This window comes from Tribolium madens, unplaced genomic scaffold, assembly GCF_015345945.1.
Source record: "Tribolium madens isolate multiple individuals breed KSU strain unplaced genomic scaffold, Tmad_KSU_1.1 Scaffold_2;HRSCAF=44;Tcas5.2_LGX, whole genome shotgun sequence".
In the NCBI taxonomy this organism is placed as follows: Eukaryota; Metazoa; Arthropoda; class Insecta; order Coleoptera; family Tenebrionidae; genus Tribolium; species Tribolium madens.
This window is the reverse complement of record NW_025400995.1, coordinates 3,605,860-3,621,590: the sequence shown is the minus strand read 5'-3', so window position 1 is coordinate 3,621,590 and position 15,731 is coordinate 3,605,860. Positions and strand designations below refer to the sequence as shown.

At 33.6% G+C, this 15,731-nt stretch overlaps 6 protein-coding genes across 6 annotated transcripts; 4 read left to right on the top strand and 2 right to left on the bottom strand.

Annotated features, from left to right (window-relative positions):
* Positions 1–19: 19 nt before the first annotated feature.
* LOC123006573 (GTP-binding protein Rheb) lies at positions 20–1,597 on the bottom strand. Its single transcript, XM_044401156.1, has 5 exons — positions 1,266–1,597; positions 1,145–1,216; positions 886–1,093; positions 703–832; positions 20–654 (listed from the first exon to the last, which is right to left on the bottom strand). Exons 1-5 carry the CDS (start codon positions 1,312–1,314, stop codon positions 565–567), a joined length of 549 nt encoding a protein of 182 aa, XP_044257091.1. The 5' UTR covers positions 1,315–1,597; the 3' UTR covers positions 20–564.
* Positions 1,598–2,545: 948 nt separating this feature from the next.
* Positions 2,546–9,774, top strand: LOC123006881 (AP-3 complex subunit beta-2). The gene is made up of 12 exons (XM_044401786.1): positions 2,546–2,787; positions 2,836–2,911; positions 2,958–3,128; positions 3,176–3,336; positions 3,386–4,194; positions 7,628–7,848; positions 7,899–8,145; positions 8,192–8,349; positions 8,397–8,554; positions 8,603–9,005; positions 9,051–9,394; positions 9,444–9,774. Exons 1-12 carry the CDS (start codon positions 2,663–2,665, stop codon positions 9,580–9,582), a joined length of 3,012 nt encoding a protein of 1,003 aa, XP_044257721.1. The 5' UTR covers positions 2,546–2,662; the 3' UTR covers positions 9,583–9,774.
* Positions 9,775–9,808: 34 nt separating this feature from the next.
* On the bottom strand, positions 9,809–10,745 carry LOC123006882 (NEDD8-conjugating enzyme UBE2F-like). The gene is made up of 3 exons (XM_044401787.1): positions 10,397–10,745; positions 10,186–10,347; positions 9,809–10,139 (listed from the first exon to the last, which is right to left on the bottom strand). Exons 1-3 carry the CDS (start codon positions 10,652–10,654, stop codon positions 10,023–10,025), a joined length of 537 nt encoding a protein of 178 aa, XP_044257722.1. The 5' UTR covers positions 10,655–10,745; the 3' UTR covers positions 9,809–10,022.
* A 613-nt stretch (positions 10,746–11,358) lies between these two features.
* Positions 11,359–11,906, top strand: LOC123006657. The gene is made up of 2 exons (XM_044401302.1): positions 11,359–11,455; positions 11,509–11,906. Exons 1-2 carry the CDS (start codon positions 11,367–11,369, stop codon positions 11,819–11,821), a joined length of 402 nt encoding a protein of 133 aa, XP_044257237.1. The 5' UTR covers positions 11,359–11,366; the 3' UTR covers positions 11,822–11,906.
* Positions 11,907–12,391: 485 nt separating this feature from the next.
* On the top strand, positions 12,392–13,180 carry LOC123006665. Its single transcript, XM_044401321.1, has 3 exons — positions 12,392–12,425; positions 12,644–12,754; positions 12,807–13,180. The coding sequence occupies exons 2-3, from the start codon at positions 12,672–12,674 to the stop codon at positions 13,120–13,122; spliced, it is 399 nt and encodes a 132-aa protein (XP_044257256.1). The 5' UTR covers positions 12,392–12,425; positions 12,644–12,671; the 3' UTR covers positions 13,123–13,180.
* A 1,571-nt stretch (positions 13,181–14,751) lies between these two features.
* On the top strand, positions 14,752–15,239 carry LOC123006686. The gene is made up of 2 exons (XM_044401366.1): positions 14,752–14,865; positions 14,917–15,239. The coding sequence occupies exons 1-2, from the start codon at positions 14,783–14,785 to the stop codon at positions 15,224–15,226; spliced, it is 393 nt and encodes a 130-aa protein (XP_044257301.1). The 5' UTR covers positions 14,752–14,782; the 3' UTR covers positions 15,227–15,239.
* Positions 15,240–15,731: the final 492 nt, after the last annotated feature.

Here is a 15,731-nt window from a genome sequence, read left to right as displayed (position 1 = left end):
TAGGAAAATAAAGACGCAATAAAAGTTAACAAAATATATTATGTTTAATTCTTCAAATGATATAGCTTGTATTTTGTAGTAACAAAAAATAGTTATAATAAATATACATATGACTACATAGAATCTAAGAGTATAATAATCTTTGATACAAAACTGTCAGTAAAGTATGATCCTTGATTGCAAAAACTGATTTTTAACAATTGTTAAAATTTTCATTTTCTAACATAAGTTTTTTATACAACTAGACAGCTCTTAAAAACATTACACAAGTACAGGAACAAATATAATCTAAAATATAGATTGCATAAAAAACTTAAGAGTCTGAATAAATTTACAATCAAGGTAAAACTGACAATTAATTTGTACTTTTAATATCAGTAATATATATTTTTAAACAACACTTGAAACAAATCACAACAAATTCAAAAATTTTGCTATCACTTAATAGTATCACTAAGAAGGATAGATTGGCGCAAAGCTAAACTGAGAAAGCAAATGAAATGCTTTGTTGCATACAAGAAGAGGTGAATTTGAGTGTAACTAAAAGTGAAACCCAAATATGATTTACGACACAATACAGTTGGGTCTATCACCCAGAATTCCATCAATCTTCTCCATTTCCAGCAACAACATGTGAAAAATTTCAGAAGCAGACTGGAACCTCTGTTGTAATAACTGACTTTTCAATTAAATTATACTTACAGCAGTTTGTTTTGCTGACGTTTCTAAAAAAATTGCATTCCAGTCTTCGGCCAATTTCTTTCCTTCTTCATAAGAAATCATTCTTTCCATATGTAAATCTGTCTTGTTTCCTACCAAAACAACTGGTACTCTGCAAAAACCGTTTTCCGCTTAATTATCGAACAAAAGTGGATCAAAACTCACTGAATTTTTCCGTTAAGGTCTTGAAGTTTATGAAAAATTGTCCCAACAACTTCAAACGACCTTATATCAGTTATGCTATAAACAAGCACATATCCATGAACATCTATGCTGTATTGTGAAGGGAAGAGCGTCAATTCATCCTGTCCGGCCGTGTCGACCAACGTCAACTCATAATCTTGTGAATTAATTCTTACAGTTTTTGTGAATGCTAAAATTATTGTTTTTTTATCACGATTAGTACAATTAACTTTGTACTCACTATTTTCAATCGTTGGATCATACGAATCTACGAATTGTCCATCGACGAACTGAATGCTCAAGGAAGACTTACCTAAAAAGCCCCATCGAGACCCCCTTTGACCTTTACAAAAATTACTCACCAACGGATCTGTATCCCATCACTGCAATTTTGCGCTGTTTGCACGACATTTTCGCTTTAAGCCCTCACTATTTCCTATCACAGACGCAAGAAATTTTAATAAATAACTATTTGCAAGGAAATCAGCCAACATAAAATTTGTTGGTTAGGTCATGACATTCTACGGAGACTGTTGAAAGGACAAACTAGCAATGTTACTTTTTGTATTACATTTTTTTTCACAACTGACTAACTAATTGCTGGTGATAATACACCAATTTTTTACATTTATGGGCCGGTTACGACATTGCTTTATGACAAAAACTGTATCACTGGGATCACCCTCATTTGCATCTGTCATTGCGCAGAATTCAAACCTTTAAACATGGAACAGTCTTTAAAAATTCAAGACGCATTTGCGAAATTGTTAATTAATTTTAAGCAATACCGAGTGAGACTTATCAAAAATGGCATATAATAATCATAAACTAAACTAATACAAAAAACTACCAAGCAACAATAAATCAGTTTAGGTAATGAATGAAATTTGTGCAAATTGCTAAAACTGAGTTATAATGTGTCTCATTATTTTGGCCCTTTTTACATCAAAATTTGTCAAATTTCTTGATTTATTTTGTATAATTAATGCATGTACATATAAAAACACAAGTTATTAGAATTCTGTAAAAACTCACCTAATCCGGCACAGTGATAAGTGTTTTAAAATTCAAAGGGCCCCAAATTCTAAACCAAACTTCTGTCACTTTCAAAATTTTCAACGACAGTACTACCAACCAGTGATGTGTCAAATTTCTTTAATTTGTATCATTAAAAATACAAATAATTAGAATACTGTAAAAACTCACCTAATCCAGCACAGTGATAAGTGTTTTAAAATGAAAAGGGGCCCAAATTCCAAACCAAACTTCTGTCACTTTCAAAATTTTCAACGACAGTACTACCAACCAGTGATGTGTCAAATTTCTTTAATTTGTATCATTAAAAATACAAGTAATTAGAATCCTGGAAAAACTCACCTAATCCGGCACACTGATAAGTATCTTAAAATTAAAAAAGCCCCAAATTCCAAACCAAACTCTGTCACTTTCAAAATTTTTAACGACAGCACTACCAACCTCACAAATTTCTATTTTGCAAAATTAAATTTAAACACATTCATCAACAAACACTTAACATGCTTGATAGCATTCAATTTACAAAAATCTTTTGGTTAATTTTTTAAACTGTAGTGGTAAAAAATGTGGGCGATTTAAATGTAACGTTGGCACCCTTGAGTGTTAACCTACAAATCGGACGTTTCGTGTAAATGGACGTGTCATTTTAGGCCGTGTTCATGCTTTAATTCATATTAATGGTGTTATTAAGGTCGTTCGGTGAAATAAAGTTTGAATTTTTATTATGTTGACGTCATCTTCACATGTTTCCAACAATGGTTCATACTCAAATGACAGGGGGGCTGGTTTGGAGGCTGAATATGTCGTTGATCCGGCCTCCGGAGGCTTCTTTCACACTGATTTCAAGAAGTAAGTGTTTGTTTGTCACCCGAATCTGTATACATTGTTAAGTTCTAGACACGACGACCTTAAAGAAATGTTGGATTCAAATAAAGACAGTCTTAAGTTGGAGGCTATGAAACGCATTATTGGGGTACAAGTTTTTTTGTGTCAAGTTTAAACTCATTTAAGGTTTGTAGATGGTTGCTAAGGGTAGAGACGCGTCTATGTTATTCCCAGCTGTTGTCAAAAATGTTGTTTCAAAGAACATTGAAGTTAAGAAATTGGTGTATGTTTATTTGGAGAGATATGCTGAAGAGCAGCAAGATTTAGCTTTATTGTCTATTTCTACGTTTCAAAGAGCTTTAAAAGTAAGAATTTTGATAGTTTTTTCTGTTAATGTAAACGTGGTTTTAAGGAACCAAATCAGTTGATAAGAGCGGGTGCTTTGAGAGTCTTATCAAGTATTAGAGTTAAAATGATTTCACCGATTGTGATGTTGGCCATAAGGGATGCCTCGTCTGATATGTCACCTTATGTGAGAAAAACCGCAGCTCATGCTATACCAAAACTCTATAGGTAATTAAAAAAGTGACGCTAGTGTCGCACCAATAACATTTAATTCTAGCTTAGAAAACGAGCTAAAATTGGAACTAGTAACGATAATCCAGAAACTCCTAGCTGACAAAACCGTTCTAGTGATAGGTTCCGCCGTAATGGCCTTCACTGAAGTGTGCCCCGAACGCGTGGACTTAATCCACCAAGTCTACCGAAAACTTTGTGCCTTGTTAGTAGACGTGGACGAATGGGGTCAAGTAACAATCGTGAACATGTTAACGCGCTACGCCCGCATGCAATTCGCCGACCCCAACCTCCACAACCATGGCGACGACTCCGACCGTCCATTTTACGATTCAGGTTCTGACTCCTCGGAAAAGCCCGCCCCGACGTTAGACCCCGACCACCGCTTGTTGCTCCGGTCAACACGGCCCCTTTTGCAATCGCGAAACGCCGCCGTTGTCATGGCCGTCGCCCAGCTGTACCATCACGCAGCCCCCAAAAGCGAGAGCCCTTTAGCGGCGAAAGCAATGGTGCGGCTGTTGCGGTCTCATGTCGAGGTGCAGAGCGTCGTTCTAAACGCCATCGCGTCGATCAGTGCCCAAAACAAGGGCATGTTTGAGGCGTATTTGAAAAGCTTTTTCGTTCGCACCTCGGATCCAACCAATATTAAGTTACTGAAACTTGAGATTCTGACGAATCTTACAACCGATTCCAACGTTTCGATTATCTTGAGGGAGCTGCAAACTTATATTTCCAACAGCGATAAGAAGTTTGTGGCGGCCACGATTCAAGCCATTGGGAGGTGTGCCTGTTCTATCAATGAAGTCACGGACTCTTGCCTCAGCGGACTTGTCTCCCTACTCTCCAATAGAGACGGTTAGTGCAAAACGAAGGTTTCATTCTCAAAAACAACACTAGTCAAAAATGCACTTTGATAAAAAAAAAACATTGAATACGGTCCTGGCAGAGTGGACTCTACATATTTCATTATAAAAATACAGGCAAAAGCATGATAAATACAGGAAAGTCGCGCACCTCCTTGAAAGGGAGTAATTAGGTAGTACCCCAGAGTACTGGAAATTTTTTTAAAAACTTCTATCTGTCAAAAAATTTTGACATTTTTTTTGACATTCGACTTTTTTATGTATATTTAATTAATTAATGATACTGATTATCTATCTTGCATATTTTTTTATAATTATTTAGTAAAGGTACAAAAACTTTGCCAATAAAAGCCACAAATAACATTAAACTGAGTTACAATTTAGGATACAGCTTTCTTGTTTCTTCTTCTAATAGCCTGTAACAAAAAAAAATATTCTTTCAACAGAAATAAATAGAGTCAAAGTACAAAATTTAAACTCTCATAACTTGGAAATTTTTATAGATATAATTTTTTTAATATCTTGCTTGTTGTCTAGGGCATTGCCCGATGATACAGTTTCACGGAGATGCGCGACTTTCCGGACATTCTGTATGTGGTAAAAATCTAACAGTCTAAATTTTTGAAAAATAAAAGGAAAAAACAAAATTTTTACTCACGTCAAAATGATAACCAAAATTTTCATTCTCATAGAATCTAACCTGCGTTTTTACAGCTTGCTTATTTTAAAAAATCAAACCAATGACATTTATACGTTTCAAGGGTCCGTTAGAAAACTACAACTAATTCCAATTCCAAAAAAAAAATCAGTAACCCAAAAAAATTCACCGCAATTTCAGTAATTCTAATAATCCATCGAAATTTCATTGTAATTCCAACATAATATGCGTAATTCCAACCCAATTTTCGTAATTCCAAAATAATTCCTGTAATTCCAAATTAATACTGATAGTTCTAAAAATTTAACGTAATTCTCAAAAGAAATTATCTCCGAAAAGAATTCCAGTAATCACAGATTTTGATAATCCATCGTATTTCCATTGCTTTTAGATTAATTCCTATAGTTACAAATTAATTCTTGTAATCCAAAATATTTCTTCTAATTTTAAATTAGATATTTCTACATCTTTACGTTTATAATCTCAAACATTGAATCCAGTCCTGGAATAATGGAACTTGTCACATATTTTAAAATGGTGTTAGTCAAATGCAAAATTGAAAACTTTTATTATAAAATAAAAAGATGTATTATTATTCTATTATTATTCACAAAGATAAAGTTTATAAAACGAGCAGAGTTCGAGTTTTTTAATCATTTGAGTATACACGCTGATCAAAAAATGACGGATACCCTCGTTGGTTTCTTATGATAATTTTTTTTAAAAATAATTAAAAAATTCTGTATACCGAAGATTATAAACTATTAAGCTTATTTGTGTAGGACTTGCACAAGTAATTTTTTATTAAAAAAAAGTTAGGTGTAATTTACCTAAAATTATATCTGACAACATTGTATAAATAGTAAATAAATAAATAATGTCATTTTGTTTTGGTTTCTTGGGAAACAGAAATAACCTTAATTGTTCGCAATTTCCATTATTTTTGCTGCTACATTACAACGTTGCCAGCTTAATAAAATTCATAATTCAACATAGCTCAAAAAAATAAGACAGGAGATTTTTTTTAACATGTTTTACGGACTCTCCAAATCTTTTCCAAGAATGCATCATCGAGGTTATCCGTCATTTTTTTGATCACCACTATATGCGAAATAAAAACTATACTTACTTTGTCTACTTTGATACTGTTACCTAATATGTTACATTTTTGCACTCCATTTTTTATTTTTCCATACAGGGTGTCAGAACTCGCACCCCAGAGAAAAATTTCAAGTAAGATAAGATACCAAGAAGATGGAAAATGTTTAAAAAAATTCTGTCAAAAAATTTTGACACTTATTTTTTGACATTTGACATTTTTTTGTCTGTTGATGTTCTTATATATGTTTTTTTATAATTATACAGGGTGTCCCACGAGTAATAATGAGCCTGAAAATTTTTTGAAGCAACCAACATTACATTTCAAAGATAATGTAGATATTAAAATATTTCGTTTTAATTAATTAAACATAGTAATCGTATTTTTATTTTTGACAAATTTCGGTCAGTGAAAATGACTTTACTCCAGTTTTAGGGAACCCGTCTATTTGGATATCGCGCTGGATAAAAACGTGCAGTCTGCGAAGCGTTTTTCAAATATTTTCTATAAATGAGAATCTTGTTGGTCTTTTCGTCAACATTTTAGTAATTCTTACCAAATTCTCCAAGGTTTGACTTTTTATAAATTAAAGTTGAAGTGCTCTTTGGTCCCTATGTTTAATTTATTAAAACCAAATATTTTAATATCCACGTTATCTTTGAAATGTAATGTTGGTTGCTTCAAAAAAATTTTTAGGCTCATTATTACTCGTGGGACATCCTGTATAGTAAAGGTACAAAAATTTTGCCAATAAAAACCACCACAAATAACATTAAACAGAGTTACAATTTAGGATACAGTTTTCTCTTCTAATAGCCTGTAGCAAAAAAACTTGGAAAATTATTTTTACAACACAAATTAATATAGTCAAAGTGCAAAATTTAAACTACCATAACTTCGAAATTTTTATAGATAGAATTTTTTTAACATTATTCCCATGTTCCTATTCCATGTTCATACCTTATATGACATTTTTCTCTGGGGCGCGAGTTCTGGCGCATTCTGTATGCTTATGCTTACGTTTTCACGTTGAAATATTTTTGTTTTTAATTTTTTTACGTTTTTTTACTTACGAGTTAATTTTGATTAAAAATATGTATCTCATGGTTACATACTATCTAGATATTATTTGAGGAGCCGCTAACTGGAAAAAAATGTGTAAAATATTTTCTTTAATTCCAAAATACTTCCGATACTTCTATAAATAAAAGAAATTATCTCTGATAATTCCATCAAGAATTTTATCAGTAATTTAAAAAATAAATAATCCAGTAATTCCAGAAAAATTCCACAAATAATTCCAAGCAATTTCGATTAAATTCCTAAAAATTGTACTACTAATTCCAGAGTCAACGGCCTCTCGGTACTTTCGGTACAGTAATGCTAATGACTCACTCTGTATAAGATTTATGACCACAGAGTGGATTTTTTAAAGCACGTTCAGCGAGCAGCTGGCTCGCGAAGTTGATTTGCCATCGCAATCTCTTAAACATTCCTATTATTATTCATGGCAGTTATCAATATCTAATTTTGTGGAAAACTTTGGATAATTTTTGGGCTACCATTCGGTTGCCATGTTGCCATTTTTTGTATATGCCTATTTGGCAAGTGTTGTTTTGTGAGAAGCCCTTCAATGATTATGCTTTAAAATATAGCTGTCGTTTATAGAAGCCGTTGTTGCTGAAAGCGTGGTTGTTATCAAAAGACTGCTACAAACGCAAGCTGCTGACCCCAAGGAAATCATCACCCATATGGCACGACTTCTTGATAACATAACAGTAGCTCAGGCTAGAGCTGCAATTCTGTGGTTACTTGGCGAACATTCGCAAAAAGTCCCAAACATTGCGCCTGACATTCTTAGGAAATTAGCTAAAACCTTCTCTGATGAAGTAAGTCGGTTTTTGGCCATTTAGAAAATAAATAATTTTTACATTGATAGCACGACATTGTGAAATTACAAGTAATGAACTTGGCTGTAAAACTGTACATAACAAACTCCGAACAAACTGCATTATTGTGTCAATATATTTTTAATTTGGCCCGGTATGATCAAAATTACGACATAAGAGATAAAGCAAGACTTCTTAAACAATTTATACCGCAACAAAATGGTCGAATAACATCTCAATCTGCTAGGATATTTCTGGCAAGCAAACCTGCACCCTTACTTCAGTCACAATTCAAAGGTACGTGTTAGAAATATTTTTAATGTTGCTTTGACCGGTTTTGTAGACCATGAAGACTTACAATTGGGTTCATTATCGCATTATATCAAACAAAGAGCGACCGGTTATGAGCCACTACCACCGTTTCCGGAACAGCCGCCTCCAAGTGATGTTAGAAACGTCGAACCAATCGTTATTGAAGACCCTAAATCGTACAAAAAATCGGTAATTATCACTCGAACCACTGGTCAAATTTCTGATAATTTTTTTAGGACAAAAAGGGTAAAGACATGTTTTTGTGGGAGTCGGAGAGTTCACGGGGTGCTAGTAGCAATAACAGTTCAGATAGCTCCGATTCGTCTGGCAGTAGTAGCGATAGCTCAAGTGAAGATAGTGAAAGTCAATACGAGGAAGAATCGTCAAGTGAAGAGTACGGAATTGTGTTTTCCCCAACAAATTTCTAACAAAACAATTTCAGTAAATCAACAAGTACGAGTGCAGAGTCAAGTAGTGAAGAAAGCGAAGAAACGAAGAGTCAAGAACCAAAACCGGAAGCACCAAAACCAAAATCGAATTTAGACTTATTGCTAGATTTAGGTGACGTTGATAACTCTGTACCAGTGATGACACCGTCGCTTGGCGGATTTTTAACACCTACTGTTGTAAATTCAACGTCATCGTCGCAGATTGAAATGACACCTCCTGTTTTTACAAACACTAAACCAATTGAACTTATAAATAAAATCAATGGAAGGGGTTTATCTGCGACTTACAGGTTTACCCGGACGCCTCATATTTTATCGCCAAGTATGGCAAATATTAATATAATGTTTACCAATAACAGCAGTGAGGATATCACTGATATTAGATTGGGGAAAAAGGTTGGTATTTTTTTCTTGTCTGAGGTGACTTAACCGACTTTCTAGAACCTAGGATTGGATATGTCGATGTATGACTTTGCAAACATCTCGAGATTATCCCCGAATGGTTGCCTGCCGGCGTCGCTAGGGATCGACTTTAATGACACGACTCAACCAGCCAATTTTGAAATTGTTTGTTCATTGGGAAACTTCAGCGTTTGCATAAAACCAAGTATAGGTGAGCTGGTGCGCCCCGTCAAGATGGACAATACCACATTCCAAGAAAAGCAGTCGAAATTGGGGGGCATGAACGAACATATCGGAAAAATAAAGTGCGTCTCTAACATCATTGAAAAAGTCACAGAATGTAGTAATTTGGGCGTATGTGACCCAACAATTGATAATTTGAGGTTTGAACTGCTGTTGTTTCTTGACCGATTACTGAGTTTGATGTTTCAGGTTCGCGGGTCAGACTTTGAAATCGTCGAACTTCGTTTTGGTCACAGTAACCAAACAAGAAGTTGTTACAGTCAATTGTGACAATATGGTGTTTGGTTCTGTTATGCTCAACGAATTACTACATAATCTCAAGTCATAAGTTGCTTGATGTGTATTTAATGTATTCTTGTACTTGTTTTGTAACAGAAAAATACTTAAAACATAATGTGCACTTGCTTAAAACGTTTTAGAGCTTCCTTTTTGCGTGAATATTATGTTGAATGTATTTTTGACACTTAGTTAAGTAATCCACTTTTCTTTTTTATCCTTTCAAATAAATATTTATGAGAAATGTGTGTTTTCTGTGGGTGAATGAAAGAGTTTCATTGTTCATATAAATATATTGTAAATTTTATCCAAAGTGAAAGAATTTTATGGCACGCTCCCAAAATAACCCACGTGTGTATCAGAAAAATTCAGTCAATTATGGACAAACTTTAAGTTTTTACAAAATAAAGAGTTGGAGTATTCACTCTTGTAAAAATACGTGTATCCCAAACAAAGCGAACAAACAAGTAATATCGACAAGTCTACATATAATTAATCTTTAGCATACAGCATAACATATTCATTCACTTTCATTCTAAATTCTTCCTTTGAATTTCTATACATATCTGAAGCTTCTATATTTAAAGGATCATCAAAATTTAATAAATCCTGAAACACAGTATCATTAGCATGTCGCAACTGCCAAAAAAAATACCGTAAATAAAGCATGTAGGCCCCACACAACATCATTTAATCTCCTAATTGGTGACCAACCTAACCCATCCATACTATGCTGTCTCAAAAGTGATAAACACACTTCACCAACTTCAGTTATGTTAGGATGCCACAAACGTGTAAGGCATTTAACAGTTGGAGGCTAAAAAAGAGACTCAATCAAGAAATAGCAACTTGATTACAATACTTACAACCATATTATACTCTTCTGTAACATTTATAGCAAATCTAAAAGTACCACCTTCCCAAAGGCCTTCTGTAGGTCTCACAGTTAAAATGAATTTGCTCAAATCGTTCTCATTTTCGTAAAAAACTGAACAATTACTTGGCAACAGTTGGGCCATTTCTTGTGATTCCTTAATTAGCAATTTGTCCCTGATTGAAATTCGGTTAGTGTTAGAAGAACGGTCTTCTTGCTGCTTTTTCAAGCGTTGGGATAGCGTAATCATGATTCTACACTTTTAATGTTAAAATACAACGAAAATCATCGCATTGTTTATGTTTAATTTTGATATGATTCTTAGGTTAGGCAAATGACAGAACGACTACTAACGAAAGTGACAGCAGATAACTATCAACTTGACCGAAAGTTTTTTCAACGGAAAATACTTTATTTAAATAAATTGTTTTTACACTTAAGATACTAACAATTGTTACAATAATAAACAAATTAACATAATTTTAATTTCATAGTAAAAAATTACTGCGAATGGAGTTTGGTATAAAATCAAGTAATATTCTACCATGGCTGTTCAAAAAGTTTCCATTCCGCGAAATAAAATGATGATTATTTTGACTAAAATAGCTTTCTTTTTATTTCTCATAGAAAATCATATTTTTTGATTTGTGACAAGCTCTATTTTTTTGTTGTAGCCGAAAAATTCATATTAAGTTATTACTACAAAATTAATTATAAAAACACACCTTGATATTTTTGTGTAAATATTTTATTAAAATAAAAACATATTTATGGCCAAATTGGCTAAATACTTTTTTTAGGTGGGGTATTACGTATTATTGATTATAAACTATTTACTTATTACAAATCTTCCTCGAACACATTCTTCATTACCTCTTTATCGGGCCACATACTATCGAAGTTTATAAAAGGAGTATCAGCTTTGTAATTTGCTTATTAGTCGTGCACCTGCGAGTAGAAAAATGGGTTGTGTATCCTCTAAAAATTTTGAAGAAGATGTCGTCAAAGACGAGACAGAAGACATTCGTATTCGTCTCTTGGTGGTTTTAGAGTAAGTCAAAAGTATTTTTTTTTCTTTTGGTGATTTTTTATTTCTTTTTTCAGAGAGTTTGGTCCTTGTGAGGTCCTCAACCTTGCCATTGAAGATCCGCAGGTCTACCAAGTTTGCATAAAAGACGATACACTAAGACAAGCTTGCATCACTGCTGCCGTCAAAAGATACCATCAGGAGAAGTTTGATGACGAAGACGTTCACAACAGAACCGTCAATTACGTGCTGTTGTTGGACACATTTATCCAAGTTGAAGACACCAATGAAGGGCCGAAGATAGAAGAAGTGGTGGAGGAGGCTCAATGTGAGCACCTACCCATTGTCCAACGTCGGGACAATAACCGTTCTGATAAAAATGGGGAATGAAGAGTTCGTCTTACAACTTCAAATTTTAAACCTATTTTATATATGATCATATTTACAATTTTTAAATTTTAAACATAAATATATGTATTCCAAAATGTAAACGCAATATATACATTAATAAAAAATATTTATATATATTTGCTCTTTTAATACACCACTTCTTTGTTCCATCTGAAGAATCCTCTCCCCTCAGTGATAATAAAAAAAGATAGCTACTACTTGGAATTAATAACATACTAAATTCAGAGCTATTTGGAAAAAATTCTATAAATTTTCAAGGTGACCTTAAAATAAGTTATGGAAATCAGCGGCGCAAGTTTCGATAGTGGGGCGGAATCGCCCCATTCCTCCCCTCCACCGAAAGGGAGTCCAGTTTATATGATAATTAACCCAAATTATTTTATTTATTTAAAAAAAAATATTTTGGAAATTGTCATGGTAACAAAGAGTGCATATCTGCATATCTTTTTCAAGTATCAAGAGTATCTAATATTCACCCCCTCCCCCTTATCGTCAGTTACGTCATTGATAGACATTGAAACACTCGTGTTAACACAGTCTTAAAGAAAACAAAACTCAGATTTCGCTTACATTAGTCATTGTTGTAAATATATCATCTGTTTTTTATATTTTTATAAATGTAGATGAGACGTATTGGCTCTTTCAAAAAAATACTAGTGTCGAAAGAATTTTTGATTGTATTCTTCGAATACTATTCCACCTGACGTGATTACAAAGACAGCTTATTTAACACTTTCTTATCACATTATTGACAGTTAATAAAAGGAATCACATTCACAGTTTTTCTATTTGCTAATTTAGTGCTCTTCGCGAAACCCCTGAGAGAAGAATGGATGCCATCTGGGCTAAACATTTCCGTGATCTTGGCGGCGAGTTTGACCGGGAATTTATTTGTCCGGCGGCTCTTTTGAAGTGAGTTAAAAAAAAATTGAACAAAATTGATTTTTTTGTATTCTCTTTCCAGCCAATTGAAACCAAATCAGCTCCTCATGTATGCCGTTGGTGATACCGAAATCTTTGAACTTTGCAAAACTCATGACGACCTGAGACGTAAGTGCATCACTGCTGCTCTCAAAAAGTACAACCTCGAGAAGTACTTCGATGATGAGGTTTCCAACAGAACTGCAGATTTTATGRTTGTGTTGGATACTTTCACTCACATCCAAATGATGGATGAAGCTAATAGAAGAGAAAGAGACCAATGCAAATTTCCCCCTTGTGTCTACTACCAACCGAGGAACATCGAAGAAGGTGCCAAAAACAATGGGGTGGAAGAATGAATTTTTATGTCAAAATATATTCGTAGTTGGTACTTCAATATGTTGTAGAAWTTTTGTAGAACGTAGATGGTTATTGTAATATCCTAATACTATTATTATATTTATCTTATTTTTTGTATTTTTCATTATAAATAAAAGAATTTGAATTAAGTTTTTTGCTTTATCAAACAAGATCCTTGTTGTACCTATTGTGAAACAATTACAGTGAAACCTCGATTACCCGAGTTGGATGCGACTTTGAATACCAAAATAATAGAGCCCGGAACCGAATCTAATATGTACTTGCATTTAAAACAAACCTTAACAAAATTTACTGCTTTTACCATTTTTTACATGATGGATACTGTAAAAAAATAAAAAATGATTTTTTTTATGTTTTTAACAATCGTGTTTGCAGCCATCGCTAAAAGCGATTATGCTACCACAGCGCTATTCTGGTGGGCGCTCGACAAAACAAGGATTTCTCAATACAAGTTTTATTATAGTACAAAAGTACAGTCGGAAAAAAGCCTATTGTGACACCGAAATGGAAAGAGCTTCATGCTTTTTTATGCGCTTTCCATTACTTATGCTTTGTTCACTTATTTGTTCATATGCTCTTTCTCTTTCTTATTAGTTAATAATAGTTATTATCCTCTGCGTTCTTATTWGCTCTCATGCGCTCTCTCTCTTATTGTACTTATTAGAACATGTGCACATGTTTTAAAGTTCGCGCTCTTATGCGCCCGCCAACTTTTCTTGCTAATTTGAATTTGAATYAGTGAAAAATTGCTGACTTAAGCGAGGACCTATCTGCCGGAAAGCGGGACCTTATATCGCTATACCACCACGCCGCCAACAGTCCCAATGATTATATTTATATAAACTTTCACAAAATTAAATATATATAAAGGTGCGCCAGAACTCGCGCCCCAGAGAAAAATGCCATATAAGGTAAGATACCAGGAACATGGAAAAAATTTTATCTATAAAAACTTCGAAGTTATGAGGGTTTAGAGTTTACACTTTGACTCTATTTATTTCTGTTGGAAAAAAAATTTCCAAGTTTTTTTGCTATAGGCTATTAAAAGAGGAAACAAGGAAGCTGTATCCTAAATTGTAACTCTGTTCAATGTTATTTGTGGCTTTTACTGGCAAAATGTTTGTCCCTTTACTAAATAATTGTAAAAAAACATATACAAGATCATCAGTATCATTGAATAGATATAAAAAATGTCAAATGTCAAAAAATAAATGTCAAAATTTTTTGACAGATAGAATTTTTTAAACATTTTTTTCATGTTCCTGGTATCTTACCTTACTTGAAAATTTTCTCTGGAGCGCGAGTTCTGGCGCAATCTGTATATTTCTTGCGTTTTTACAGCGTTTTACACTTCTCTAAGCTCTTGATCATCCAAGAGTGCAAATGGTTCAATTTTAAAGTTTTTAATTTTTATATTTTTATAAATGTAGATGGAACGTATTGGCTGTTTCAAAAAAATACTAGTGTCGAAAGAATTTTTGATTGTATTCTTCGAATACTATTCCACCTGACGTGATTACAAAGAATCAAGTTATTTAACACTTCCTTATCATATTATTGACAAACAATAAAAGGAATCACATTCACAGTTTTTGCATTTGCTAATTTAGTGCTCTTCGCAAAACCTCTGAGAGAAGAATGGATGCCATCTGGGCTAAACATTTCCAAGATCTTGGCGACAAGTTGGACCGGGAATGTATTTGTCCTGCGGCTGTTTTGAGGTGAGTTAAAAAAAATTAAACAAATTTGATTTTTTTGTATTCTCTTTCTAGCCAATTGACACCAGATGAGCTCCTCACGTATGCCGTTGAAAATACTGAAATCTTTGAACTTTGCAAAACTCATGACGACCTGAGACGTAAGTGCGTCACTGCCGCTCTCAAAAAGTTAAACCTCGAGAAGTACTTCGATGACGAGGTTTCCAACAGAACTGCAAATTTTATGATTCTGTTGGATACTTTCGCTCACATCCAAATGATGGATGAAGCTACTAGAAGAGACCGATGCAAATTTCCCCCTTGTGTCTACTACAACCCGAGGAACACCGAAGATGGTGCCAAAAACAGTGGGGTGGAAGAATGAATTTTTATGTCGACATATATTCGTAGTTGGTACTCCAGTATGTTGTAGAATTTTTGTAGAGTGTAGATGGTTATTGTAATATCCTAATACAATTATTATATTTATCTTATTTTTTGTATTTTTCATTATAAATAAAAGAATTTGAATCAAGTTTTCTGCTTTATCAAACAAGATCCTTGTTGTATCTATCGTGAAACAATTACAGTGAAACCTCGATTACCCAAGTTGGATGCGACTTTGATTACCAAAATAATATAGGAAAAAAAGAAATGCCCGAAACCGAATCTAATATGTACTTGCATTTAAAACAAATCTTAACAAAATTTACTGCTTTTACCATTTTTTACATGATAAATATTGTAAAAAAATTAAAAATGATTTTTTTATAAGTTTTTAACAAAGGTGTATATAGCCATCGCTAAAAGCGATTATGCTACCACAGCGCTATTCTGGTGGGCGCTCGACAAAACAAGGATTTCTCAATACAAGTTTTATTATAGTACAA

Excerpts from the sequence above, each read along its gene's own strand:
- LOC123006573 (XM_044401156.1), bottom strand. The coding sequence starts at position 1,314 with ATGTCGTGCAAACAGCGCAAAATTGCAGTGATGGGATACAGATCCGTT. Across the intron at positions 1,217-1,265 it reads GATGGGATACAGATCCGTTG|GTAAGTCTTCCTTGAGCATT; the intron begins GTGAGTAATTTT and ends GGGGCTTTTTAG. Across the intron at positions 833-885 it reads GACCTTAACGGAAAAATTCA|AGTACCAGTTGTTTTGGTAG; the intron begins GTGAGTTTTGAT and ends CGGTTTTTGCAG.
- LOC123006881 (XM_044401786.1), top strand. The coding sequence starts at position 2,663 with ATGTTGACGTCATCTTCACATGTTTCCAACAATGGTTCATACTCAAAT. Across the intron at positions 2,788-2,835 it reads TTTCACACTGATTTCAAGAA|ACACGACGACCTTAAAGAAA; the intron begins GTAAGTGTTTGT and ends GTTAAGTTCTAG. Across the intron at positions 9,395-9,443 it reads CCAACAATTGATAATTTGAG|GTTCGCGGGTCAGACTTTGA; the intron begins GTTTGAACTGCT and ends TTGATGTTTCAG.
- LOC123006882 (XM_044401787.1), bottom strand. The coding sequence starts at position 10,654 with ATGATTACGCTATCCCAACGCTTGAAAAAGCAGCAAGAAGACCGTTCT. Across the intron at positions 10,348-10,396 it reads CAGAAGAGTATAATATGGTT|CCTCCAACTGTTAAATGCCT; the intron begins GTAAGTATTGTA and ends TCTCTTTTTTAG. Across the intron at positions 10,140-10,185 it reads GCCTACATGCTTTATTTACG|GATTTATTAAATTTTGATGA; the intron begins GTATTTTTTTTG and ends ACTGTGTTTCAG.
- LOC123006657 (XM_044401302.1), top strand. The coding sequence starts at position 11,367 with ATGGGTTGTGTATCCTCTAAAAATTTTGAAGAAGATGTCGTCAAAGAC. Across the intron at positions 11,456-11,508 it reads CGTCTCTTGGTGGTTTTAGA|AGAGTTTGGTCCTTGTGAGG; the intron begins GTAAGTCAAAAG and ends TTCTTTTTTCAG.
- LOC123006686 (XM_044401366.1), top strand. The coding sequence starts at position 14,783 with ATGGATGCCATCTGGGCTAAACATTTCCAAGATCTTGGCGACAAGTTG. Across the intron at positions 14,866-14,916 it reads TGTCCTGCGGCTGTTTTGAG|CCAATTGACACCAGATGAGC; the intron begins GTGAGTTAAAAA and ends TTCTCTTTCTAG.